The 26,447-nt window shown below is 43.3% G+C and overlaps 1 protein-coding gene across 6 annotated transcripts in view; it reads right to left on the bottom strand.

Annotated features, from left to right (window-relative positions):
• Positions 1-341: 341 nt before the first annotated feature.
• The window catches only part of TFAP2B (transcription factor AP-2 beta), a 34,086-nt gene continuing 7,980 nt past the window's right edge, over positions 342-26,447 (bottom strand). For 3 of the 6 annotated variants that reach the window (XM_015623334.3, XM_033513115.1, XM_033513116.1), the window contains 5 exons: positions 23,006-23,066; positions 14,774-14,993; positions 12,142-12,260; positions 9,345-9,486; positions 6,988-7,335 (listed from right to left, as the gene is read on the bottom strand). In XM_015623334.3, coding sequence (XP_015478820.1) covers positions 7,035-7,335; positions 9,345-9,486; positions 12,142-12,260; positions 14,774-14,993; positions 23,006-23,066 — 843 coding nt within the window. In that variant the 3' untranslated portion in view covers positions 6,988-7,034. Of the gene's footprint in view, positions 440-1,420; positions 5,649-6,987; positions 7,336-9,344; positions 9,487-12,141; positions 12,261-14,773; positions 14,994-15,257; positions 15,333-23,005; positions 23,067-26,447 lie in introns of those variants that run through there. The other 3 variants (XM_033513113.1, XM_033513112.1, XM_033513114.1) reach the window with 3 other exon arrangements.

Below are 26,447 nucleotides of genomic sequence, written 5' to 3'. Positions count from 1 at the left end.
AGGGACCGAGGAGGGAACTCTGGGGGTCCCCGCTCCCCGCCCTGCAAAGTCACGGTAAAAATTAGGAAGGGGAAAGCGGGGGATGCCCTTTGCTCTTTCTCCCGCAGCTCGGCTGCTCCCCCAGCTCGTTTTCCCCGTGCTTGGACCCCGGGCTCTGCTGTCCCCGTCCCCCACACCCACCCAGCCGCCTCCTCCATCCCGGGCCCCACAAACTTGCTCCGGGCGTTTTTGCCATCACACCACGGAGAGAAAGTAGGTCACGGCTGAGTCCGAGCCTGGCTGAAGCCGAGGCAGCCGAGCCTCGAAAGATTTCCCATAGAACACACTTTGGGCTCGTCGTTTGCAAGGTTGTTTGGTTTTGGTTTTTTTATTATGATGAAGATGATGATTTATTTTGGACACCGTGGGCGATCAGCTGAGCCGGCTCCCGCAGTCCAAGCTGGAAGGAGAGGGAGAAGGGAGGTAGTTTGGGAGATGGAGGTGGGGATGGATTTATTCTTTGCTATTCCCCCATCCCCTCCGAGAGAAATATTAAGTTGCAAAAACCGATCCACCGCCTGTCAGGGCTCCTGCACTTCTCTGTCTGCCCTCTCCAAACATCGACCGCTCTCTCTAGAAACCAGCAGATAAACCCCAGCCCAGAAGAGCCCTCAGACCGGCTATTTCACTGAAATAGTTCACCGCACTAAAAGGGAGCCTCTAAACCGGTTTTCCACCCTCAGGGCTCCGTTCGAGCACACGTGTGTGTTTGTTTTCAGAGTGACTGTGCGGAGGGTTAAATTGACAGTCCCTTCCAGGAAAAAAAAAATACCCGAAAAATTAAAAAAGAAAACAAAATAAAAAAAAATTTAAAAGAAACACGGTGGGGAGGGGTGGAGGAAAAAGTGTTTTCTATAATACCAGTAAAAAACAGTTAATTAAAAGATCCTGAGGCCCTAATCTGGTCCTGCTCCTCCTTTCCCCAGCCGCAGGGTAAACCCCGAGTCACTCCGGAGTGGCTCCGGGTTCACCCTGGGGATCCGGATCTCCCCTCAGCTCTGCCGCGATTGCAAACCTAAATTTGGGAACAGAGGGGAAGGGAAGGGGGAAGGGGGAGAAATAAGTTTTCTTTTGAATATTTCCTTTTGCTAATTGCTGGCGCTGCAAGTGTAGACCCAAAGGTAGAAAATAAACCCGCACTGTGAATACGAACATCACTCCCGATCTCTATAGAAGAGTATATATAAATATACATCTATTTACAGACATCCAGGTATGCAGAAGCGAAATGTACAGTTACAATAACATAGCGGTGGGAGGGAAAAAAAGTTTGCTGAGCTGCAAGCTGACATAAAATTTTCTTTTAGCGGTTCAGACTTTAGAAAGAAAAAGGTTTACTCCGAATTCAGCTGGTTAAAGCAAAATGAAACAAAAGCTCACGTTAACATGACATGAGGTTTATTATAGGTCTGCTTAGAATGAAGAGGTAAGAATGGGAAAAAATATGGACACTTTTGAGTCAGACAGAAATAAAATACCAACATTTCTGAGAAGCAATATTTATTGTCTTTTTTTTTTTTTTGTCTTTTGTTTGTTTTTTTTTTTTAATGTAGAGACATGTCCTGAATTTCCCCAAAGCCTAGATTGGGAAAATAAAGACTTCTTGGCATTATAAGTAAATCCGTCTGCAGAATCAAAGCAGCACCAACATTCAAAAAAACTGAAGAGGAAAATACAACAAAACACAACAATCTCTTTTTTTTTTATTCTTATTCTTATTATTTATGTAAATCAGGTCATCACTGGACAAGAAACCAATTTCTACCCATTACCATAACAGCTTGTCTATAAAGAACAGAAAAGATTCAGATAGGATACTATCTAGTCAAGCGGGATTTTTTTTTGTTTGTTTTATTTTTTTCTTTCTTTTTTGTTTGTTTTTTTTTTATACTTTTCGTTTTTAAATTCCCCCACCCATTCACAGAGGTATAGAGTCACAGATAAATAACCCAAAAACTACTTGCTCGCCATATTTACACATTCCCGTTAAATTAAGCATAAATAAATATATACAAACTCAATACTGAATGCCTCTCCACATGTCTTCTCAGGAAGAGTCGATAAACTGATATTTCTAACTGCATGGTCAGATTTTTCAAGAAGAGGAGGTGAAAGGGATCGTTTGGGGCATAAAAGGAGAAATTTTTATTATTTTTTCTTTCATCTTACCAGTTTCTCATTCGTTTTTTCAGAGCTTTGCATTTGTTTGGGTCTTTTTTTTTTTCCTTTTTTATTCTTTTTTTTGCCTTATTTCTCGCTGGCACACAGTGTTTCATCTCTCTCGAAATGTTCAGGCGTTTGCCAGTGTGTTTGGGGATGCTTTATTTTTTTTTTTTCCCTTTGTATAAGAAAATATACTATTTGTAAAAAGCCTACGGTCTCTCTCACACAGGGAAGCCGGAGGGGAGGGGGAGATTGGCTGGGTCGATCTGGTAAATGCTTACGGCAGCTGAAACAAGCACCAAATTCTGGGAGAAATGTGTTAAAGCAGAGCCGGACAGGTCTGTGTGATAAACCGGTCAGGGAGGAGCAGGGGAAGGGAAAGAAGCCCTTTGGGCACAGCTAAAGGTCTTAAAATCATCCTTCCCCCGCTCCCTCCCAGCCCCAAATGCAAATCTGGGGATTCGGGGAGAGACTGGTCTGGGATGCAAAGGGACTTTAAACAGCTTCTCACAGAGAATTTCTATTAGGTGGGACAAGACACAACCCGATTTTAAAGAAACCATCGGGTTGTAAAAGGATTCCCATAAAATTGGCTTCTTGTTTCCCTCACATCTTGCGTAAATAACAACCAGGGAAAAAAAAAAGTCAGGGAGCATACAAAAATAAAGATCTTTCCAATGGCAATTAAGGAATTGTTATTTAAAAAAAAAAAAAAAAGGAGACTAAGAATAAAATAAAATTTACAGCAACCCACCTGTTTGGTTTGAAAACAAACTTTTCACGGTCTCTCCTCAAACTTTTCCCTTGAGTTACAAAGCAAGGCTGCCGTGTTAATCCTCCTGTTTATTGATTTATGATCCCGAGGAAACCAAATCTTTTAATAACTCAATTATGAGATAAACGTCTGAGGTGCTCCGCCAACACAAGTAGTGGGGCTGGGAAAGTGGAGGGGAGCGGGAAAATGCCTTCAAGAGGGAGGCTGAGTTTAGTTTGGGGGTGACTTCTGTACTCAGCACTGAGAGGAGCCACCAAGCAATGGATAATCCCCTCTGGGACCAACACTAAGCTGGGGGGAAGGACAGAGAGCTGTGCTCCTCTCCTGTTCTCTGCCTGATTGCTTTCAATCATAAACCTTGTGAGTTCTGTCTCCACACTTTGGGGAGCAAATGGAGGGAGGACATCCCACTGCAGTCAATGGGAATTTGGCTTTATTTTGCCTGAGCACTGCACAGTCTGGCATTTGCAGTTTGTCTCCTCCAGGTAGAAGGCACAAGGGACAGACTGAAACTCTTCCCTCAACCTGCTCAAGGTTTAGGCGTGGTCCAGGTGACCAAACCTGTGTCTAGGGGAGATTTCAGCAACAGCAGGATCAGTCCCTCACATACCTAAATCTTTCCCCAAGAAGTTTCCCAAGGGTTCCCTGTCCCCACTAATCCACAGTGATGGTGGGATACTGTCGTGTGCAGCTGAACAGAGAATCCCCCACATTTCCCCAAAGACAAGGAAAGGCCATTCCCAACACTGCCCCAAAGCCTTCAGCTGGAAGCTCTGGGGTGGCAGGGGGCAGGTTCCCATGGCCCTGCACATGCAGCTGGGGATGTGGAGGACTGAGAGCTAATTTGTTCTCAGTCTAATAAAGCTCCCCACACCCAAAAGCCCCACTGGGCCGGGTGATGCTGAAGGGCTGGACCCACAGGCTCCTCATAAATCCTATTTGCAGGGGGAATGCAAGGCAACATCCAACACTTGGCTCTCTGCTCCAATAAACAGGATATTCCCATCAGGCAGAGAAGGGAGCTGTGCTTCCAGGTGGGGCCATTTGTTCCTCCCCAGATCTCCTCTTTCCCTTTCCCTTTGCATCACGTGCCGGGCCACTGGAGCCTGAATTGTCCTTCCCCAGAAGCCTGATGGACTTTGGGGTGGTTGACAAGGGGTAAGATTTGGAGGACTGGGGGCTGCCTGGATGTTATTTTTCAGTCTGAGGGTCCCCAGCCTGCTGGTGGGGATCCGTGATTTGACCGCCACACCTCCCCTGGTGACATCCACAGGGATGTGACAATCCCTGCCACAACCAATCCCACTGGCAGGGACATGCCAGGGTCTAAGGCTGCCTCCAACTCATCCCAGCAGCTCATGGAGAAGGCTGCCTGCCTCGGTTGCCCATTTCCTCACAGGAGAGCCCCCACAGCACACTGCCCCAGAAGAACCAAAGGTACGTGAGCAAGGAGCAGCTCAGGAGGGGCCACTGCTCCTTGGGGCTGGATGATCCCTGGATTTCCATTGCCACCTGTGCCCAAATCACAAGTAGAGAACAAGAGCTGAGGCCTGGCTGCATGAAAATTTGAAAAGAAGAGCAGGCCCTCAGCTGTAACCACGTCTCAGAGAGCCAAGGGACAAGAGGATAGTTTGCTCTTTTGTTTTGAGAACATTTCATCAAGGGATGTTGAGAGTATTGCTGAATTATTTCTCCCTCACTATCCACTTTGGAAGGTATCTCAAAATTAAAGCAAGGCTAAGGTTTCCTCTCTCTCTCTCTTGTTTTGAGTTCAGGTGTGCCTGCTTGGGATGGTGGGGCTGAGTCCTGCAGCTTTCACGGGGATCTTAGGGGGAGGCCTGACCCCACTGGAATTTTGCCAGTGGCTCCAGGAGATTTACCCACACCCAGTTCTGACATAAGCAAAAAGATGTGTTAGTGCACAAGGCCTGCCCACTGAGTAACACATGCAATTACCCGACACCACAGAATCCAAACAGAAATTCGTATCCTTACACTTCAGCGTTATTTTTACCAGAGAAGACAAAGAAACGTATGTTGAAAAAAGAAAAAAGAAAAAAAAAAAGAGAGAGAGGAAAGAAATAAGACTTCCCCTTCACCCCCACCACCCCAAATCATATGCATAAGACATCCTGTCAGACACCAAACCACCAAGAAAAACACTGGAATTAAGAAGTTTTTGCCCCCCTTACCACACCGACTTGTTCTAAAGCAAGAGTCACAAGACATTTTTTTTTTTTTTTTAAATAAAGCTTTCTAAGAGAAACAGATTTCCTCAGACTGAGCTCAGAAATCAGGATATTCCCTGGCAAACCCTCCCCACTCCCATCACGAGGAGCCAGCTCACATGGCAACTCTTTCCTCCCTGGGTACAAAATCCTAGTGCCAAGCAAGTGCCGTAACATTCAACACAGCTCTTATTCTCTTTGCAACAGTACACCTCGATTTCAACTTATATTTTTATCTCATTCAAATTATTCCCTTTGAGCTTCTTTAAAGAAGTGCACCTACAGAATTCAGTAACAACTGGCTTTGATTTGAAAAAGCAAAAAAAGCAAAAAATAAAAAGTATCAGAATATCAGAATTGTGGATTTTTTTTCTCTGTACCTGATATATTGTGTAGGGATCTCTAGTCCTCTTTGAAGAAGCTCATAAGCCAAGCGGGCAAAGCTTTAGGAAACAGAAGAAAATAAAATAGTGCATACTCCTGAGAAAGAATTACATACTCATATCACTCATTTTTTGTTGTTGTTAACAGTTCTTTAAAAATGGGGGAAGAGCTCTCTCACACACACTAGTCAAGGAAATTAAGGACTGAAATATTGGCATAGTTAGGAATATAAAACTCCCTAGAGAAAAAGAGATCTCAGAAAATTAAGAAATCAGATAGCGCTGACATTGTACCAGACCTTACTTCCAAAATTTTGCAACCCATTATAGACAAGGCATTTTACCATCAAAGACAAAATTACTAAATTACAAAGGTATGTTTGCATGCATTAATATGCGTGGCTACGCACACATATTTTATATATATTTATATATATATATATATGTATATATCCACATATATACATATATATCCACAAACATACAGGGGATACCCGTGCCCCCCTGGGGAGCCGGGTGTGCACATACACAGATGCACGCACAGAGGCACACACGCACCCAGACACACCTGTAAACGCTGCCAATCTAAACAGAGAGTCTGTCTAGACCAGGAAAAAAACACAAAATAGTTCTTAAAAAATAGAGCTGGCAGATTCATCTGAGCCACGGCGACCCCGAACGTCCCTTCTGGTGGCACCGCAAGTTAAGACGCTGCCGTGAACGCAGCTGGTGTTGATGGCTTGGTGAGGGGTCTGGGAGCTCCACTCCTTTCCTAGTCTAGACAGAACCAGGGTGGTGAGATGAGGTGGGAAGAGCTGAGGGGAATGAGGCCATGGGGCTGCTCAGAAAAGAACATTCTGGAAGATTGTTTTAGTCTAGGTGGAGACAGGACGTTGTTCAAAACAAAACAAAAATAAAAAAGAATAAAACAAAAAATAATAGCAAGACAGACCGTGCAGCTCAAGAAATCAAAGCACTGACACCAAAAATGTTTCTCCGATTTCTTCCAATAAGTTATTCATTTCTTTCTTTTATTATTATTATTAATTATTATTATATTCCCCTCCCCCCCAATCATTATTTAAAAAATGTGAAAGAACAGAAGTGGGGAAAAAAATCCTGGTAGTTGTCTTCACATGTTCCTGGCAAGAGACTCTGAACCACTGGTCTTGCGCCATTGTGCTCCTCTGTTCTTAAATTATTGTCTTTCTTTTATTATTATTATTTTTATTTTATTATTATTATTATTATTTTGTCCTACCTAATAGAATTCTTCCAAAGCCCAATCCAGTATTTTTAAAGCTAGAATTAAGACGGTTTTGTTTTAAAAGATTATCTCTCTCTCTTCTCCTTTTATTTATTTAACTTTTTTTTTCTCTTTTCCTTTCTTTCATTCTAATTTTTTTCCTCTCTCTCTCTCTCTCTTTCTCTCTCTCTCTCTCTCTCTCATTTTCTGTGTTTCTCTTCCTTGTCTCCAGTTTTACTACCTGGTCCTTCGCCAGATGTGTGCCTGTTAGCAGTGTTGTTGTTCAAGAACATCTTGTCCATGCCTTTGAGAGCTTCAGTCAGGTAGTTTTGGAGGGCCGTGAGGGCAGCGCAGATAGCGGGGGCCCCAAAGCCGTGAGTGATGAGGCTGAAGTGAGTCAAGCAGCTCTGAATGCCCGGTTCCAAAATAGGGGTGGGCCGGCTGTTTCCAATGGGCGTCCTGTCCTGGGCCAAGAGATCTGTAAATTCTTTACAAAGTTGCCTGCAGCGAAGACAGAAAGGCAAAGAGAGGGAGAGAACAGTGGTTGTTAGGCTCATCCAGCAATTCTCTGTGACAACCAAGGGGCAGGTTCAGGCCAAAAGTGATCCCAAGGCATGGGATGGGACCCTTTTGCCACCATCTTTCCCCCCAGCTGTTCTTGGGGACCAGCCATGGTGGGCCAGCAGCTCCTTGCTCAGACTGATGCTCTTCAGGGGATGACACCAGCTCTGGAGATTAAAATCTCTCCAGCAGCCACAAGGATGCTTCTGAAGCACTGTGAAAACCCAGCCCTGCCTGGTGGCTTCAGGAACAGCCAGGCTGAAAGGGCAATGTCTGGATCTGCCAAGCACCTCCTGGAAGTCTGAGCCTGGCTCAAAGCAGCTCCCAGAGTATTTCTATACTATTCCTGCAGGAAACCACAGCTGTGCACTGAGAGCTATTGGGTGGCACAGGGACCTGGAGCAGGGATAGGCTAAAACCTCTGAGAGCCTCTCTGAGATTGCTCAGGCTGGGCCAAAGTATTGAGAAAAATCAGGATTTTGGGACTCCATGCTGGCTTGTTTGTGGCATGAGAAGCCAAGCCAGCACTTCCCATTTGATTCTGGGGGCATGGCACCCCAATTAACACATCAGAATTGACATCTGACTCTTGGTTGTTTGCCTGCATCTTTGAAAAATCAGATTTGATTTTTCTAACGAATTCACACACAAACATTTTCTTTTGAATTACTCTGCTCCAAAAGACCTTCAAGTCAGCAGGTGCCTGGGCAAAGCAGAAACCCTGGAGGCTGGTGGGGTTCCCACAGGAATAGTTTCTTTAAGGATACCCAAAGGAATCAGGTTTTTTTAAGATAGGTGCCTACCCAGGGACTGGAGATAAAAAAGACCAGAATATTTTTTTAAAAAAAAAAAAGGAAAAAAAGAAACCCTTAAAAAAGACATTCAGCTCTCATCTTCTGAAATTCTCTGAAATTCCCAGTGGGTTAAAGGTTTCAGAGGGTGGAGAAAGATAAAGGTCTACTTCTATGTGTATTATCCATTAAGAAAGTGCAAGAGAGGAAACTTTGAATTTGGAGAACAAACAGTAATGAGTCCAACATTTTACATCTTCAAAGAGCAAAGCAGGGTCTGTGAGCAATTAAAGTTCTGGGACATTAATATCTTCTGACCCTGTGGAAAAGGGCAATCAAATTCCAATCACGTCTAAGAAACATCTGGACAAATTTGAGCAAATGATTTTTCAACCCTCTATATATTTCTTTAAATTACACTGTCATCAGAGGCAAGCCACGTCCCAGAGCATGAAATAAATGAGAGCTGTTTGGGCTGGGATTTTTCTTTCTTTTCTTTATTTTTTTCCCCTCTTTTTTCTTCCTGGCAGATGAAGATGTGTGAACACTCAGGACCCACTGCCAAGTACCCGAGCAAACCATGAAGCACCAGGTGAGTAGCCTGGGAGGCACAGCCTGGTGTAAATCATCACACACCGAGGAAGTCCCAAGGGAGAGAGATGGGTTGGGGTGGCCCAAACAGAGAATCATTAGAAGTGCATGGTGGTGGGCTTTTATTTTTTTTTTCTTATTTTTTTCTTTTTTTTTAATATATATTTTTAATTCAATCATATGGGAAAAGCATTGCAATTTGGTAGCAGACAGACAGGTGTGTGTGAGCAGCAGGAGGGACAGACAAACACACTGTGGAAGCAAAATATAAATCTTTGGTCCACTTTGCATAAAAATTATTTAATTGGGGGTGGCTTGGAAGTGATGTACAACAGCTAGGGGAGCATCACCTACAACCTCTGGAGGGGCAGGGTCTGGTTGGCAGGAACCGCACTGCAAAGGGTGCAGAGGTCCTTCGGGCCATTCGAGCATCCTTCCTCCCTGCAGGGCTGCTGGAATTTAGAGCCTGGAAATTCCGTCTGCTTTCCAAACTCAGAGGAAGAGTTTGAGGGCAGGGAGGATTTTCTCCGAGGAGGGCAGAAGGGGATGAATTAACTTGGCACTCACTTTGTAGCAAGCAGCATGTTTTTCCTGGAGTGGAGGTCGCTGGGGTCCGTGTGCTGTCTGTTCAGGTACTCAGAAACAGCTTTGGCTGGGAACTCCGTTTCACAGATGTACCCAAAATCCCGAGCTAAATGAACGGCCTCACCTGGAGGGAACGAGAAGGGAATTAACACCTCCGGGCACCGCCGGCCCCGGGCTGGGCTGGCTGCGGGACACCGGGCGGAGCCCGCGGCTCCCCTGGGGGACACCAGCTCCTTGGAGCCGTGTTTGGAAACCTCTCATCATCCCTAACACCTCAGGGACAGGCTGCAGTTGTGTGTTTTTCCCCCAGCAGCCCTGTTGTGGGGACAGAAGTGGATGGGACAGATTTTGAGCTGAGGAGATTTGTCATTGCTGAGCTGCACTCGTGTCGGTCCGTACCCAGCAGCTGCTTGGGCAGAACCGAGGGAAGAGTTCACACACACACCCACCACAAACACACACAAAACTTTAACTGGACCAAAGGAAAATGAGAGAGGAAACTGGTCAAAACCTGAAAAACTAAGGATTCAAACTTCTCTAAAGAGCAGAGAAACCATTTCTGTTTCAACACCGCAGAACATTGCCCAAAATTTTACAGATGCGGATATATTGTTAATATTAATGTTAATTCTTTGTGGGACGTTATAGGAACACTTTACCCACACACAGGGCACTCGCATCATTATCACAGTTATCCCACATCTGTAAAATTACAGAGACAACTGCATTTAGCCCGATGGCAATTTAACAACCTGCATTTTTAACTGACCATCACGCAACAAGACTCCTGTCTACCGGGTGGAAAGACAACAACTAATGGCAACTTTTTCTGTGAACAAAATAATTATTATTCTAACTCTAATTCTAATTCACTTTTCCTGCCTGCCTGGTTTCAGGTTTCTTGCCTACAGAGGTTTGTGTCATCCAACTCCTACAGATGTACTTCATGCCACAAGAAGAAGACAGTAACTGCAGAAAGGAGGAAAAAAGGAGGGGGAAAAAAAACCCCTCAGACTCTAGAGGGATTCCAGCAGATTATAGCTCAGCCCCTCTAGAATAAAGCGTTAAACCCTCTAAAGCATCGCCCGAGGGACGAGGGGGAAGATTTCCAGCAAGCAGGTATGTCTAATAACTCCAGGACCACGTTATTTTTAACTATCAGGAGTTGCTTTCCAACGTCATCTCCTGCTCTCCAATACTTCTCGCTAATCATCAAACCGGTTAATGAAGGCAAGGGCAGAGCCTGGAGGGGGGTCCCGAGCAGGGCAGGGTCCTCCCAGGCAGCGTTCGGGCAACGCGGGCCGGGACGGACCGGAGCTTTCCTGCTCCTGGAGATGCTAAACCTGGCTGCCGGCAGGAAGGAGAGGAAAAAAAAATAAAAAAAGAAAGAAAAAAGGAGATAAAACTCCATCAGGTGCAGCTTCTTCCAAAAGGAGGGAACTCTCTGGAGGCAAACTGTTGATTTGTAAGGGAATCAGGGGAGAGGAGGGGAATGTACACCTTACTGCACACTTGACACAGATTTTAGCATCACTACACAACCCCACCGGCTTTTGAGCCTCACAGCAGCCTCGGGGAGGGGCTGGTGCTGCTGCGGGCAGAGCGCACGGTGTTCCGCACACACGGCGGGGGTGAAGCTGCACTAACAGGGCTCTCAAGGGCACTTGTGCCCCCCGAAATGCTTCACACCTTCTACACCGAGACCCTTTACCCGGAACCCACCCTGAGCCGTGCTCTCGGCATCACCCACATGCGGGTACCAGACAGAGCTCAGCCCCCGTCCTTTCCCGAGCCTTCCTTCAGCTCTGCAAGCAGCGAGGTCTTGTCGCTCACATAACTCAATCCAAAGAGTTGAAAAGTTAATATCTAGCACAAATATTTATGCTCGCTTTATACGCAGAAGAGATAAGTGGATCATTTATACGCCTCTCGGTGTGCATGTGTAATGTAGACACATATAATTCATAATTGCATCCATACTATTCCAGTTAGGTTTCTTTTGGAGGAAGTCCAACTTCTCTTAACATAAACATGCACATAACTCTAAACTTATTAGTGGCTCTAACTTTTCCTTGTCGATACAGAAACCACAAATCAAAGAAACACGCTGGCCACCAAAATGACATTAGTTGACTTGAAATGACTTGAAACTTCAGTCTGACCTTCCCTCTCTCCTTCCTTAGGAGAAGCTGGTCTCTTTTTTCAGCTCCAGCCACCTTAAGGGAAACTGAGCTCTGCTACTCTTAAATTGCCCTGTTTTCTTATCAAAAATTTTAAAAAAAGAAGAAAAAGAAAAAGTATTTTTAACAAATAATTTTGTGTTATTTTTTCCTCACTGAGCATCTTGTAGATGCCATAAATCAGCTCAAGAGGAGCGAATTAGCGGGAGGATGGAGCAGACCTGGAGCTGGAGATCACAGGGTGGAATTTAACAGCATGAGGAATGGGATTGCCCTGCAGAGTTACACATGCACACAAGTGTTCACACACATATCCACACGTACCCACACAGACACACTCCCTCACTCCTGCCACCAAGAGGGATCACTGATCCTCCAGACAGTGACTTCTTTTTTGGGAACTGTATCCTTAACAGTGATGGAGTTCCTCCTAACCCACCCTGATTTTCACCTCCACAAGGTTTTCCCACCTGATCCCAAAAGTTGGTGGGGGTTTTTTTTGTTAGTTTTCATTCGATTTGGTTTGTTTTGGTTTATGACTGTCAGACAGGAGCTCAGAGCAGGCAGGGGTGTGAAGGGAGCTGCGACCCTCGGCTTACCTTCCACCAGGGAGGTGAGTAAAGTGACATTTGCGGCCTTACGCCTGCCGGCTGGTAAATTCAAACCGATTTTTTCTAGCCTTTCTCGCAAAGATCTCCCCCCGTTTTTCGATTTGGCTCTAGAATTGCAAAGAAATTAACATCGTGATTAACCCCGCAGTGTTCCTGGAAGAAACGTTTAGTCTGTGCAGTCAGCGAAGCCTGGGAGGGTTTTCACTCAACTTTAAGGACTCTGGGGGTGTTGATTTCTGCTTGGATTTGCTGAGATTTTCTTAATATCTCCCAGGGGTAGAAGTGGGGATGAACCCACTTTTCTCCCGATTTTATTCAAGGAAATCAAATAACATCAAACAGCAATAATTAATGGAGACGTTCTAATCTAGAGAGCAAGTGGGTATGATACCAGCTTGCGTTAAGATGTAGTAAAGGGATGGGCAGGAAGGTAGAAAAAGATTAAACCCTCTGTTATTCCGAGGGGATTAAAAAAACAAATAAACCTGAAAAGTTCGAAGGGTGTTTGCACGCGCCTGTGGATAAATTGAAAAGGAGGGAAATATTTATTAAACTGTTTGCCAGCCTGTGAGTGTGTTCCTGTGCGAGGAGGCGATGCTGAGAGGAAGAGCTCACCTGGGGCAGGGTGCTATAAAGAGGGAATGGATTGCCTGAGGGAAGACTGGAATATCTGTCGGAGGTTACTGATAAGGGCAATGAAAGAGTGAGTGAGGTCTACGTGGGAAATTCAGAGCTATTGTTCGAACACTCATACATATGTAAACCCCCAGGGATGAAATCTTGACACCTGCAAAGTCAGGGAGAGTTTTGGCACCTAAAAACAAAGTGTATCCCAACTTTCTCCTAATTCTTACTTAAAATTTGTTGGAGAATTAGAATTCACACTTAGGAAACCAGAAGCTACAGAGAAGCCAGGCTGTCTTTCCACTACTCTATATCGAAGTAAATAGGGCTGGATGTCAGAATTGCAAGAGAGCAGCTTTCTATATTTCATCTGCTCTCAACCAAAATCTTGTTTAAAATTTAGATTCAAGATAGGAACTGAAGTCAGCAGCAGCCAATAATTATGGCTTGGGCCACGTCCAGAAATCTGTTAAAGTTCAATAATAATGCTTCTTTACCTTGGTAATTATATTTTCTACAGAGCATCTCTCAGATGTTCTCCCTGCTCCATTTGTAGCCTCACAGAAGGAGCAGGCAGGTTTGCATCTGTAAGTAAAAATCTTTGCTGCTCTCCCTGGCAGCTGAGCAATGATTACAGACATTCACATGGAACAGCAGCTATTTTAGGAGACCCTAATTCTCACGTGTGTATTTGGGTGACTAAACACATGTAGCAGAATTTTCCCCCTCGTCTCCAGACATGGAACCAGAGCCCTTGACATCATCACAGAATTTTTGACGAGGGGGGAACCCAAAATATCAACTTCATTTTAAAGCACCTTAGAGCAAACATATTCTAGGGGCTGCTATAGGAGTTCTCAAGATATTTCCTCCTCTAAGATTAGCAGCTTTTAAATGTGATCTGAAGTTTATTCATTGTCAATTTGCATGCATCTGTCCCCGTCTAAAAGTTATGATTTTTATTCCAGTTTGGTGTCTACCTCGCACACAGAAAATGACATCTTGTACCTTCTCAGCTTGTGTGTGTGAACTGGTACCTCATATCGTTCCCTCATGGCTTCTCCCCTGTTTGACTGGAGATAGAGCCTGAGCTCATCTTTCTTACAGACAAGCCCTGCTGACAATTCACAGTCCCTCAGGCACTGCCAAGAAGAAAAACCCCTTTCTCCCTGGTAGCATTTCCAGCTAATGGTCTCAGAGTTTAAATTCTTGTTGCTTCTACATAAAAGCACAGTCCCCCACTTGTTACGATGGAGAGGCAACAGGACCTCAAGGTTATTCCTTGCTCCCCACTTTCTTCAGTACCAATAATGCCAACAATTTTGAGATCTTCAGCAAAACCCACCAGGACATTAGTGGGTGACTTGCACAAATATTAAGCAGCAAAAGCCCCTAGACCAGCTATGAGCTCTAGCATCTTTCTCGGTGTGAAACACTAAGTTTCTGGCTTTCAGAGCTCCCTGTTGGTGGCTTTTCTTAAGTCGGGTACTTGCCTACCTTACAGTTTGCCCATCAGATCCCTGCCAATTTCGTGTGTGACACCACGTGCCATAATTGACATAATTGCCTGATCATTATTGCCATACAGAGGAAGCCTCATGGGTTTATCTAGGAAATCCCTAGAAATACATCAGGTCCTGAAATACTGGCAGTTCAGCCTGAAACGTGCCCATCATGGCATTTTATCTTGTCCACTTTCTAAGAGAGAAGTGTGAGGAGGAGAAAATACAGAAAGTGTGTGTGCATGGACGAGGAGAAAGTCTTTCTGTCTCAGTTCCTTCGTTTGTGGATAAACAAGGCCAAATCTTTCTCTGCTCTCCATACATTCATCCCAATGTTTGAACACAGCATATTTTTGCCTTATCCCCAGCATTACACACACAGGCTCTGACAGTAGGATCAATGCATGTTTGAAATCATCTGTGCTGTTGACCAAGGATTTCTGGTGCATGCATGGAGGCCCAGACACACTGACACGTTTTCCCCAGCCTCTTACCTTCTAAGTACTCCTCCTAGGAGGGACGCGTTCAGACACTCTGGAGGGGAAAGGCGTCTTTGAACTTCTCCCACAGTTACTTTATACTTTGAAGTTGAGCTAAGCAAAGACAAGCGGCCAGGTACAGAGCAAAACACCTCTCCGGTATTGACTGAAATTCCACCCAGGAAGCCATCTTTATTCATCATCAGAGAAGTAACAGATTTTGGAGGAACCGGAACTGGAGAAAGAAAACGGGAGGAGGGGAGAGAGAAACCATCACGCCAGGAAGGAGCACAGGATAACCACAGTCTCCCTGACATGCACAGAACAGCAAAATGAAAGGGAATTTTGAATCTCTGGCTACCTCCAGCAACCTAAAGGGTGCTGCTCCCCCAACCTCTAGGAAAGTGCTCCATGAATGATGGATGGAGAGAAGGGTGGTACAGTACAGCCTCTATGCAGGGTTTGATCATTGGGAAATAAAATACATATTGGCAAGCACCTGGCAACTTTCGGGTTTGAGCCTGTGTCTCACCCAGAGCCCCCCGATGCCTTTTGTACAACGGACAGCGCCTTTCTGGAGGGGAAAAAAAGAGGAAAATTTACTTTTTTTTGGCTAATGTTTCCATTACTGCTAAGCTGAGCCAGGAATAAATTCACTACACAAAGGGAGTTGCTGTCTTAAATAAGTATCAAGGCTGGAGGATACAGCAATGAGAAGACAGCTCTGTTATTGCTTTGTGTTTTTATTAAGTCTGGTTTATGAAATAAAATGAGTCTTTTCCTTCAGAAAGATGAACACCAGGAAAAAAAAATATCTGGTCTAACCATGGTGCTCTCCACTCTGATCATATTGTGCTGTCCGTGAATTAGAACTCTCCTGCCCCTAAATTAAACTGATTTAGTTACTGCAACATGTATTTAAAGGTAGTTATAGGGAAAACTAAAAGGAGAATGATAAAGTGAAACTAAACTAAATAAAACCATGTTGTTCTCTCCAAGATAAAAAGAAGTATTTCTGAGAAACCAGTGAGGTTATTTTAAGAGCAACCAAGGGATTATAACAAACAAATTCCTATAATAGCAACCAGACACACTCAGAAATAAACAAAAAAAAATTGGTTAAACTAAAACTGAGAGCAATTCCCCCATGACATGAATTTTGTTTACAAATGAACTAAAATAGCTCCCTCATAATTGTGTGTAACTGTTATGATTTACAGCAGGTGCTCTAATCAATCACCCAATCACTTTAATTTATAGGGAGCCTCGCTGCATTTTCCCAGTTGTTTCATTTCTGCAAGTAATTGATAACAAACCATACTTAAGGTATGTTTTATGCAGGAGTTAATAAGAGCTGACAGCTGCTACTGCAGCTTCCTCTCAGATCCACGGCAACATGCGTTTCCTTATAGAAAATATACACTGGAATTGGGGTTTTTGCTGGTGAGAGAGACCTGGCAGTCCAGCGGGCATGTTTCAGAGGAGAAGACTAATTGATTACACACCCTCTTCAAGCAGATACTGCTCCACAATCTCCCCTTTCCACTCAATCAATTGCAAAACCAATTCGGCAAATAATAAGGTTCTATTATGCACATATGCCAGCTATTTAGGTAGTTATAATACATGTCAGTTAAGTCATAAAAGCCCTGTTTATTTGCAACATATCTGGAGAATCAAACCATTAGGGTTGAGCGGATATTTAAGTCGTCTGGAGTTGCTAAACAATAAGATCGGGTATCCTAATATATTACCAAGTGCTAACTACTGGGCAATTGCCAAATTTATAACCTCAGTGCATGGAATAGACACAACCGTGTTTCACTGTTTTTATTGCAGATCATTTCCTACTGCCAGACCAGACCCCCACAATAAAAGCTCTATAACAGCTAAAAACCAAAAGGCATGTCGATTTTAGATATACATATTGCTTCGTATGCCTTGTATGTAGTCTCCAGTGTAAACAAATTATTTTGAGTGGCTTGACTTCAGGGAATCGGAAAGTGAAATGGATTCCTATTTCTCTATTATTTTTAGTTAGGCACTTTATGCAGCTCATAAAGGCGGTTTCAAATAGTTTGAGAATGGCTCAGAAACAGTTATAAAAGAGTTAGAGGCCCGCTCCTGCCTTCGTTGCCATTATTAAACTCTTTTTTCGCCATTGATTCTATAGGAAAAAACTCATCTGTATATCAGAGGCAGTACCCGCAGACCAAAAAATTACATTTGTACTTTCCCCCTCATTATATATAAATATATCTCTTATTTCATGCACAATGATTTGTTTGAGTGAGGCATCAAGAAGAAAAAAATAGAAATTAAAAAAAAAAGAAAAAAGAAGAAAGAAGAAAGTTGGATTGAAGCAGTGCCACCAGACAGATTTTCATGACTGTGTTTTTTTTCTTGGGACAAACACACGGGCTCCGTGGTTAGAGCACACCTTTACCGTGGCTATATTTAGTGACCAGTTTATCAGGTCACTGTCCAGTGAACTGAGAAATTAAACAAGAGGCAGCAATTCCACGAACATCTGATCTTAGTCCAAACTCACTAAAGAGAGAAGGACCCGTGCAATGCTTAAATGTACCTCACCCCACTCGCTTTGGCCTTTTGGAGCACTCATTACATTAGTTAACCTTTGAATTATGGATTTTCACGTGCTCCGTGTTTTTTGTTGGGTTGTTTTTTTTTTTTTTTTCCCCTTGCAAATTGCTTTTGGGAAGCAGCCTGGCTCCCTTCCCTGCTATGCTAAGAGCTCCTCAGCTTCTTTTCCTAGCAGTGATTCCCTGAAAAGGTTGGTATGAACAAACCCATCAGCTGGAGCCTGATAGCTCTGAGCCCATTTGAGAGGCTTGCCAGGCGGTGTAAGCATATCTATCGCAATTTCATAGCTTCAGAGAGATTTATTCTATCTAGGCTCTATATCTTCTGTAAATTACCTAATGCTGCCTCAAAAAAGTGTTTGCCATGGAATGAATTATCTCTATCTATATCATATCTATATGTTTATCATGGCTGGAGCTTTTCAGATCCAGCCCAGACATCAGCAGAGATAACAGAACGTGGAGCTTTTGTGGGTGAGGAGATCTCCACGTCCGTGCGTGCAGCTGCATGTGTCAAATCCCTGTGCGTATGTAAATAAACCCCAATGCAGAGTATATTTTTAGCCAATGTCAACTTCCCCAGTTGGTCAGGGACTGCCACAGCTGCTGAAATGACACGGAATAACACACACATATCCATGCAGCGTCCCCACCACCCCTGCTTTCACTTTATCCCATCTAGTTCTTGTCATCCCAGGCAGAAACTGTTCGATTTGCTTTCATCCCCAAACTACTTTCTGTGTGTTTGTGAGCACTCACAAATACATAATTCCCCCTTTCAAAATCTCTGCCTTCTCCCTTCTCTTATACTTCTCTATTTGCCTCCTTTGTCTCTCTCTTTCCCCCCTCTCCTTTTTCATCCCTTTATCTTTTTCCTTCCTCCTTTTTTTTTTTTTTTCCCCCTTTTTCTCTGTGGTTGCTTCCAGCCTCTTTGTCATTTCTCCCCCTTCCATTTCTCTTCAGCTTATCAATAAACCGGGAGAGCAACAGTAGCCGCTTGATTTGTTAGTAATTATAAGCATACTGTTCCTGCAAACGGGATCTCTAGATGAGTGAGATCGCTTTAGAACGACAGCAGGAAATGGTGGGGAAATGGAGCATGGCGAAACTCAGCGTGAAGCTTTCAGTTCTTTACATGTTTACAATTTTCTGTGCATACATTAAGTCTTAGGCTTTTTCTTTCCTTTTTTTTTTTTTTCCTGTTTTTTTGGTGATGGTTTTCTCTTGGGCTGCTCGCCACAAGAGTGTGAAAATGCGCACGAATGTGAAAGCACAAGTGGAAATAGGGTGAAAAAAGCTGTTTTGACTACAGCAAAACTAAAGAAATAAGATTTATGTCCTGCAAACAGCTCTTTAATAAGGCTTTAAACCATTGATATCATTGCAATAACCCAGCTGAATAATATCGTAGTCGAACATTCAGTGAAATAATCAATCAATAAAAACATTTCTTGTATTTCTTGCTAAAAATGCCGTGGACAATTTAATTACTAATAAACTCTCAAACTACTTTGAAATTTTTTACTCTGCCTATTGGGCTTTAAATGAGTAGAAAGTCCTTTGTCCGTGCTAATAACAGGACTTTAAGTGGTGATTCCGTCTGACTCAGTAGCCAAGCCTAAAACGACCGGGTAAAAAGAGTCTTAGAGGCTGAAACTACAGGGACCCGGAGCTTATCTGAATTTTAAGGAATAAATACAAGATATGCTCGTTCATCTCGCATTTCCTGCTGTCTCACTCATCCCCCCTCTCCTCCACCGCAGCCCCCGTTCCCTGAAAGCCGGGAATAAATGTCCAGGTGGAATGTATTCCCTCGAAACTGTTTTGCGTTTAATTAAAGAGGATCCTCAGGTTCAGTGGGTAATCCAGGAATAAGCACGGAAATGAGTGGCATGGAAGCAGCATCTCATGAGCCCCAGATCCATCACCTGAAAAGCTGAGGCCAGAGTGGTTCTCAGTTAATGATTTATCAGCTGCTCCGAGGGGTGGGGAGGAAACTCGTGCTGGATTATTAACAGCTAAAAACAAAAGGTTAGGACACCTTCTTTCAAGTGTTTCCTTAAAACGGGAGGAACAACGGGGCATGTTTGCAAGAGCATGAATTAAGGTCTTCAAATTAAAATGGCCTTTCATGCTAAATCAGATGTGAGTGTGCAGACTATCGTCAGAAAGAGCTGAAAGTAAATAAATACATCAGAATAATTTTAAGGTCACTGACTCTGCCCCAGAGTCACAAAAAATTAACTTGGGACTCAGGCCATGTAAGGTTTTGCAGGAAGACAACTTCTTTCACCATAGAGAGTGCCAAGGAAATTTCAGATGAGCATTTGACAAGGGGACTCGATCTTTTATTCCTGACACATGGCAAACCTTCCCTTCATTTCAGAAAAAAAAAGTGAGGGAAAGGCCTCAAAGTGTGCAGCCGGTAAGCTCTGAAAGCTGAGTTAAATCTGATATTAATGCTCTTGGCAATTATTATCATCTTGATGATTTATCTGGCTCCCTCCCTCCCACTTCCACCACCCAAATCTTAATGGAAGTGGGAGTTAGAGATGATTTTTTAATGTCTTGTTGGATTTTTAGACTCTTAATGTACCGCATCCTTCTCATTATTAGTTTATTGATTGTTCATTGACCAGCCCCCTTCAAATCGTATTAACCACCCTCTGCCAGTTTAGATTAGGGGAGTTTAAAAAGCACCTTTCATTATTTCAGCGCCACCACCACCACAGTGGAGTTCAGGCTTGGTAGCTTAATGCTCGCTCTAATGGGGCAGCTAAGAGACAAGGGGCCACGGTCCCTGCCTATTGCATTAATAGCTCAAAGGGGGCTAATACAGAAAATTAGCCTTAAACGAGCTCTGGAGATCTCCAAATGAAAGAGCCATTTATCACGCTGGCTACCTTCACTCCACTCGTTTGCTCTCTCTACTGGGAACAACTCATTTCCTCTTAACTAAATTACTTCAGAAATGTCAAGTAAGCTCAGATAGCAAACATAACAGGAGCCTGGGTATATGTAATCTGTTGTGTGGGATCGATACGTGAGATAAATCAATACCCGTGTATGAATCCTTATATAATTTCCTTAATATTTTGGCAAACCTTTTGCATAGAGAGGAAATTCCCTCTGCAGGCCTCAGAGGCCATAAAGGAACAGACACAGCCTGGGTGATGTAATTAAGTTTAGGCTTCGAGTCCCCATCATACTTTTCCCACTACTTTGCAATTAAAGAATTTTAGGGATTGAACAGGGATTGGGTGAAGCAGACCCCCTGCGATTTGTCTGCCAAATACGAGTCACAGGAGTGTTCCCCTGCACAAAAACCTGTCAATACCTGTGTGTCTGTCTATCCATCTGTGCCATCTGCCTGCAAGAACGACTCACAGAGTTTAAATAACTTCTTCTTGTCTCAAAGTACACCCTCACGGCTACAAACTGCAGGGAACAAAGCGAAATTGATACTGAACGTTCTCTGCGCTGCTCCTTCCCTCGTCCTGATTAAATATTGACTGCCACAAATGTGACCTGCTATTTATTACCCATTTCTCTTCCTCTGCACCCAGGAAACTCGCTGTGCAAAAAAAAAAAAAAAATTAAAGAAAAAAAAAAAAGGAAGAAAATATAATACAGTATTCCTTTATGCTGGAAAGTTTCTTGGATCTCAGCCTTACGTCTAAGGAGAAAATGCTGCTACAGTGACTTTTAAACAGTAGCAAATGCATCTCAGGCTCCTTTTTGGTAACCTTATTTTGAAAGAGCATGTGTCTCCTGTTCATCATGTGTAAACTCAGAGTATCTCTTCTTCTGGCTGCAAATAGGCACAAGTAATCCCACCTAGATGGGACTGGGTCTCTTTAGGCAGCAGCTGCTCCATCTGGGGCCGCTGCAATGCCCACACGCACAAAGCACACCTAAATATATGCCTAAAGCATATAAAAACCTGTACCTAACACGTAATGATTGCAGGCATTCGCATTTTAGTGCTACTCGCTGTCTAATCGCACCACCCAGCACGCACAGGGAATATCTCCGCTGTCCTCGTCAGCTGAAGGAGGGACAGATACAGGCGTGTTTAAAAAAAAATAAAAATAAAATACAAAAGCATTTTGGGTTTTGGATTCTGCGAAAGACCAGCACGGAACAACCTTAGAAAGGAGTGTCTCGACCACAAATCAAGTACCAATTAATCAAATACACCCAAGAGGGAGTGAATGAGGTGTCAAGTGGGGGTGGGGAAGAGGGAGGAGAGTGAGAAAAAAAAAGTTAAAAATAGAACCAGAAACCATCAGGTTACAGACCTTGAGTATAAATCTCACCAAACATCCAAATTGAACCAAAACAGCAGAAACATACCACCTTTTTTTTTTTTTCATTTTTTTTAAAAGTTAAGTAACTCTCTATTTCTTAAAAAAAACCCCAAAAACCAAAAAAACAACCCCAAACCCTTCGACCTTTCAACCGATAGTCATAAATGGTGCTGTCAAATGGTCTTCAAGTTTTCATTTGTCCTCGCTCAAATAACAAGAATTTGATCGCGTGTGTGAAAGAGAGCCCGTACACGGAGATTTAAATTAAAAAAAAAAAAAAAAAAAAAACACGAAAAAACACAAAAACCAACAAAACAAAAACAACAACCAACCAACAACAAAACAAGCAATAAATACACGGAAGGACCTCATGCTGCCTTCAACACATTTTAGATAAACACCCTCCCTGTTATTTTGCTTTACGTCCTAGAAAATCGTCGCTGTTAAATTATTTGTGCGCGTTTGACAATAACAAGGTCCTGGAGATAAGCGCAGTTGATAGTAAGCATAAGGGACAGCGTTTTTAAATCCCATCTCTGGTACTTAAAATTGAATCTAGAAATAGAAACTCCTTAGATAATTAAAGATAGCTTTCCCTCCATTTGCAGCGCGTGATCTGTTTAATGTCTATCAGCATAACACAACACTAATCGCCAAGCATCTTCCAGTGACTGTCAGAGAAATGTAAAAAAATTAAGCAGCTGCAATACGCCCAAAATGAGTTATTGTAATTACATTTAATTAGTTTAATTAGTTAATTATTTTGCTTACAGCTGTACGAGAGACTGCAAACATTTGTTAATATCACATTCGCTTTAACAGTATGGGGTGATTCTGCAGTTACACTAAATCATGGGCGCATATGTAGAAAGATGTAAAAAATGGGCATGGGGAAGGGGGGAATCCTGGGGGAAGGGGGCTGAGTCTGCCCTTCCATGGGCATCTCCTTCTCTCCTCTCCGCCTTTCACTCGCCTGGGAAATGCATTTAAGCCCCAAAGGGAATCAACACCTTCCCCCATTAAAAACCGAGGGGTCCGCACCGAAGAGCATCGGGGGGAGAGGGGAGGGAAGGGGGGCGGTGGAAGCTGCACTGGAGCAGGGGGTGCCCCGTTAGAAAGCCTTCGTGTAATTAAACCCTTTGAAGGGCGGGGATAGAAACTTTTCCTTTCGCGTCTTATCCCTTCACTCTATCTGCTGATCCAATCAACTATTCATCTTGCTGCCATGGGTGCCTGCTTCCCGGAGAAATTCATTGCCCCAAAGTCAAAATATATCATGGAGATATCGCTTTTACACAGTAAAAGTTTGTCTAGCTTGTTGGAATAATCCATACCTTTTTTAATGACAGACTGGTCCAATAAGTTCATACCGCTGTTATTGGCATCTTCAACTGACTGTGGATATAAAAACATCACTATTCAAATTGACTGGATATTAAAGAATCGCGTACATAAATCATGTCATTCCAAACTGGGGTCCCTGTTATTTCCATTTATATTAATTCACTAAGGGAGGAGGGATTTTTTTTTATCGTTGGTATTATTATTATTATTATTGTTGTTGTTGTTATTATTATTTCCCCCAATCGACAAGGAAATTAAATTCTTACAAATTATATAGTTTTCTAATAAAACAAAAAGAGGTGTGAAGCATATGGGGTGCAATACTGGTTTTGTTATCTTATAAAACATAGATATCACATAGACTTCTTTGCATTCCATAAAGCTTTATATTTCTTCCTTTGAAAATGTGGCAATTTGGCAACATCTGCAAGATCTATTGCATGACATAAATGAACACGATTAAGGACAACTTAAATGCTCCCTCCCCTTTCCTCCCCCTCCTCCTTTTTCTTTTTTTGTTTTCCTTTTTTTTTTCTTGTTTGTTTGTTTAACCCTGCTACAACTTAATAATTCAAGGGCCATTTACTTTTTATATATCATAGTTTACATTATGGACTTTTAATTAAAGCCGGAGCCTTTCGGAGCGCAGTGCAACGCCCACATCGTACAGGGGACGAGCAGAAAGAGATTTACAGCTCCCGAGGTTGCTTCCATGTCCTGAATTAGTAGGGACGGGGAGGGAGGAGCGGGAATACACATTATCAAAAGTATGAACCATCAAATTGATTGCCTAGGACAAAAAAAAAAAAAAAAAAGTCTCCGAATTTCAAAGCCTTGTTTCCCCCCCTCTTTTTTCGCCTTTCTTTGCAGCCAGCCAAGGAGCACACCTGTTATTATGGAATTAACTTCTTTAGCAGGGAAGAGAACAAAGACGGGCATAGAGGACACGGAAAATGTTGGGTTTCATTTCTCAAAACGAAAGTGGGAGATACAAAAAAACCCCACAAACAAACCAAAATTACTGCCGAATCTGCGTTCAGCACGGTAAAGCCACCTCCGAAAAAGAAGAGGTGTCGTAAGAACAATTTATTGCAGAATTCCAACAGGCTCCGTTTTTAGGGTAAATTCTGAAGAAAAGGGGGACTTGGCTTTATTATTTTATTTTTCCCATTACTATTACTATTAAGTTTGGAGTTTTCGGTGTTATTGCATATTTGGGCAGTTGTCACGTTTTTCCTTGCTGAGCAAAGCACCTTTTCAGCAAAGCAATGATTAACACTTCATTATTTTAACTTTATCTTTGCTACGAGAAGCTGAGCTTATTCTCATCCAGCCCTTATCTCCGTCTCTGTGCTCTGCGGAGACATTCCAGATGGAATGCGGGTTAGGAGAAAATTACATCTCCCCAAAATGCGATGGAACAATATTTTCTGTGAGAGCTTTCCTTTCATTTTCCTCGAATCCACCCTCAAATGAGCGCACACACAGAGCGGTGCCTTATGTGCTGTGTTTGGGCATGGCTGTGTCTCTCTCTCATAATCAATAGGCTCCATACCTAAAGGGCACAAAATAAAATTACAAAGTCTTTCCCTCCTTTCCCTGAGCAGCTCCCAACGAGGGATGATGAGCAAATCCTGCAGCCTGCTGGAGTGCAGAAACCTCGATGGCACAGAAACGGAGGTAAACGTGAAACATCATCTTCCCTTTTTTTTTTTTTTTTTCCTCGTTTTTCCTCCTTATCTCACCTTATGTCTGGACTCGATGGTTGCGCGCACCCTTTATGCGTGTGCGTGCACTCAGCTCGCTCCATCAGCAACGTGGGTTAGTTGTTGTAGTTAATGAGAAGACTCCTGTCTGATTTTCTATCTAATTACGCCCTCCTGCTGGGTTTTTGTACAGGATATTCGCTCAGCATGCTGGCAGTTAATAGTCACAGAGAGGATCGTAAAGATTTAATTAGGACTGCATGCGGAAACGTGGAAAAACAACTCAGACTTTTAATTACTAGACTTCTTTAGTTAAAAGTGATACCAGGGGTTACTTTATAAGAGACTTGGGTGTTTTGGTGCAACTTAACTTTCCGTGTCTCTAGCTCTAGCACGTAGTAGCAGCGTGAGTGAGGAGGAGGAGGAGCGGAGGTGTGTGTGCAGGGAGGGGAAAGGTGATGAGTTTCCAGGTATACTTGGAAAATCTGGAGAGGAAGATTCCCCTCCCTTCCCTCCTCCAATAATCTGATAGCATGAAGCTTCCTAAGTACTGTCTGTAACCACCTTGTTCAACTTCTATGGATTCATCTGAGTGAAAACCTTAAAACTGAGCTCTACATTTCTCTTCAAAGAGTCTAAAGAATCTGAATTTCCCCCTCCTTTTTTCCTTCATCTAATCCTTTATTACTGTAACCCTACTTTTGCCCAGCCAGTGGGGTGGGGGGGGGTGGGGGGGAATATGTGGGGTTGTAATACCGGATTTTTTTTTTTTCAGAGTCCCTATTAGATGATGCAAATTTTTGTTCAATAAGTAGGTCTTGGCTTCTCTGTTCTCTGTCTTGAAGGTTGTAAATCGCAGATTGAAAATTCCTCTCGAGAGAGGCAGCAATAGCAATACAGTGTGTCCTGTTTACAATAACAGAGAGCTATCGTGTTACAATCACTTAATTCTAGCCCTGGACAATGGCTCACACATGGACTGGATTAGATGTTTATAAAATAACCACTGTTTCTTTCTGTCACGCACTCTCTGTCTCCTTCTCCTCAGCCCAGCCCATTCTCATGGCACATATTCGATCAGACATGCATAAGTTAAGCAAAGAGAAACATCTTTATCCAACTATACATCCGTTCAACCCTTTGGATTACTGAAATAAGAAAAAACCCCCAGTATTTCAAACCCTTCCTGGAAATTGTATCTAGTGATGGTGGATAATGAGTATATGTCGCCTAAATAAAAAACCTGTTGCTAGAAAAGGTTCCTCGAATCTAGAATAAACCCAGATTAAATATCAAGATGGAAAACTGCCCAGCTTCATCTGTCACTAGTTGAGGGAAAAGAATAGAGAATGCTGAGGGGCAGCAGCGAGTTCTAGGCTGCTTTCCCTGCTGCCTGCGTTAACTTGCAGTGGGACACCTCTCCCTTCACGTGTTAGGATACCCTCCTCTCCCTCTTCCCCTCCTCCCCTGACCTGGGAACAAACTTTCAGAAGTAAGGGGTCTGTTTAATTCCCTGTTGTCTCAGCATCCCAAAAAAGCCCCAGCCCTGCTGATCCACAGCCTCGCCTGTCCCATCCTATCCCCATCCCATCCTATCCCCATCCCGTCCTATCCCCATCCCGTCCTGTCCTCATCCCATCCTGTCCCCATCCCATCCTATCCCCATCCCGTCCTGTCCCCATCCCATCCTGTCCCCATCCCATCCTATCCCCATCCCGTCCTGTCC

Source organism: Parus major, chromosome 3 (genome assembly GCF_001522545.3).
Source record: "Parus major isolate Abel chromosome 3, Parus_major1.1, whole genome shotgun sequence".
Classification (NCBI taxonomy): Eukaryota; Metazoa; Chordata; class Aves; order Passeriformes; family Paridae; genus Parus; species Parus major.
The sequence above is the reverse complement of the archived record's forward strand: the minus strand, read 5'-3'. Positions and strand labels throughout refer to the sequence as shown.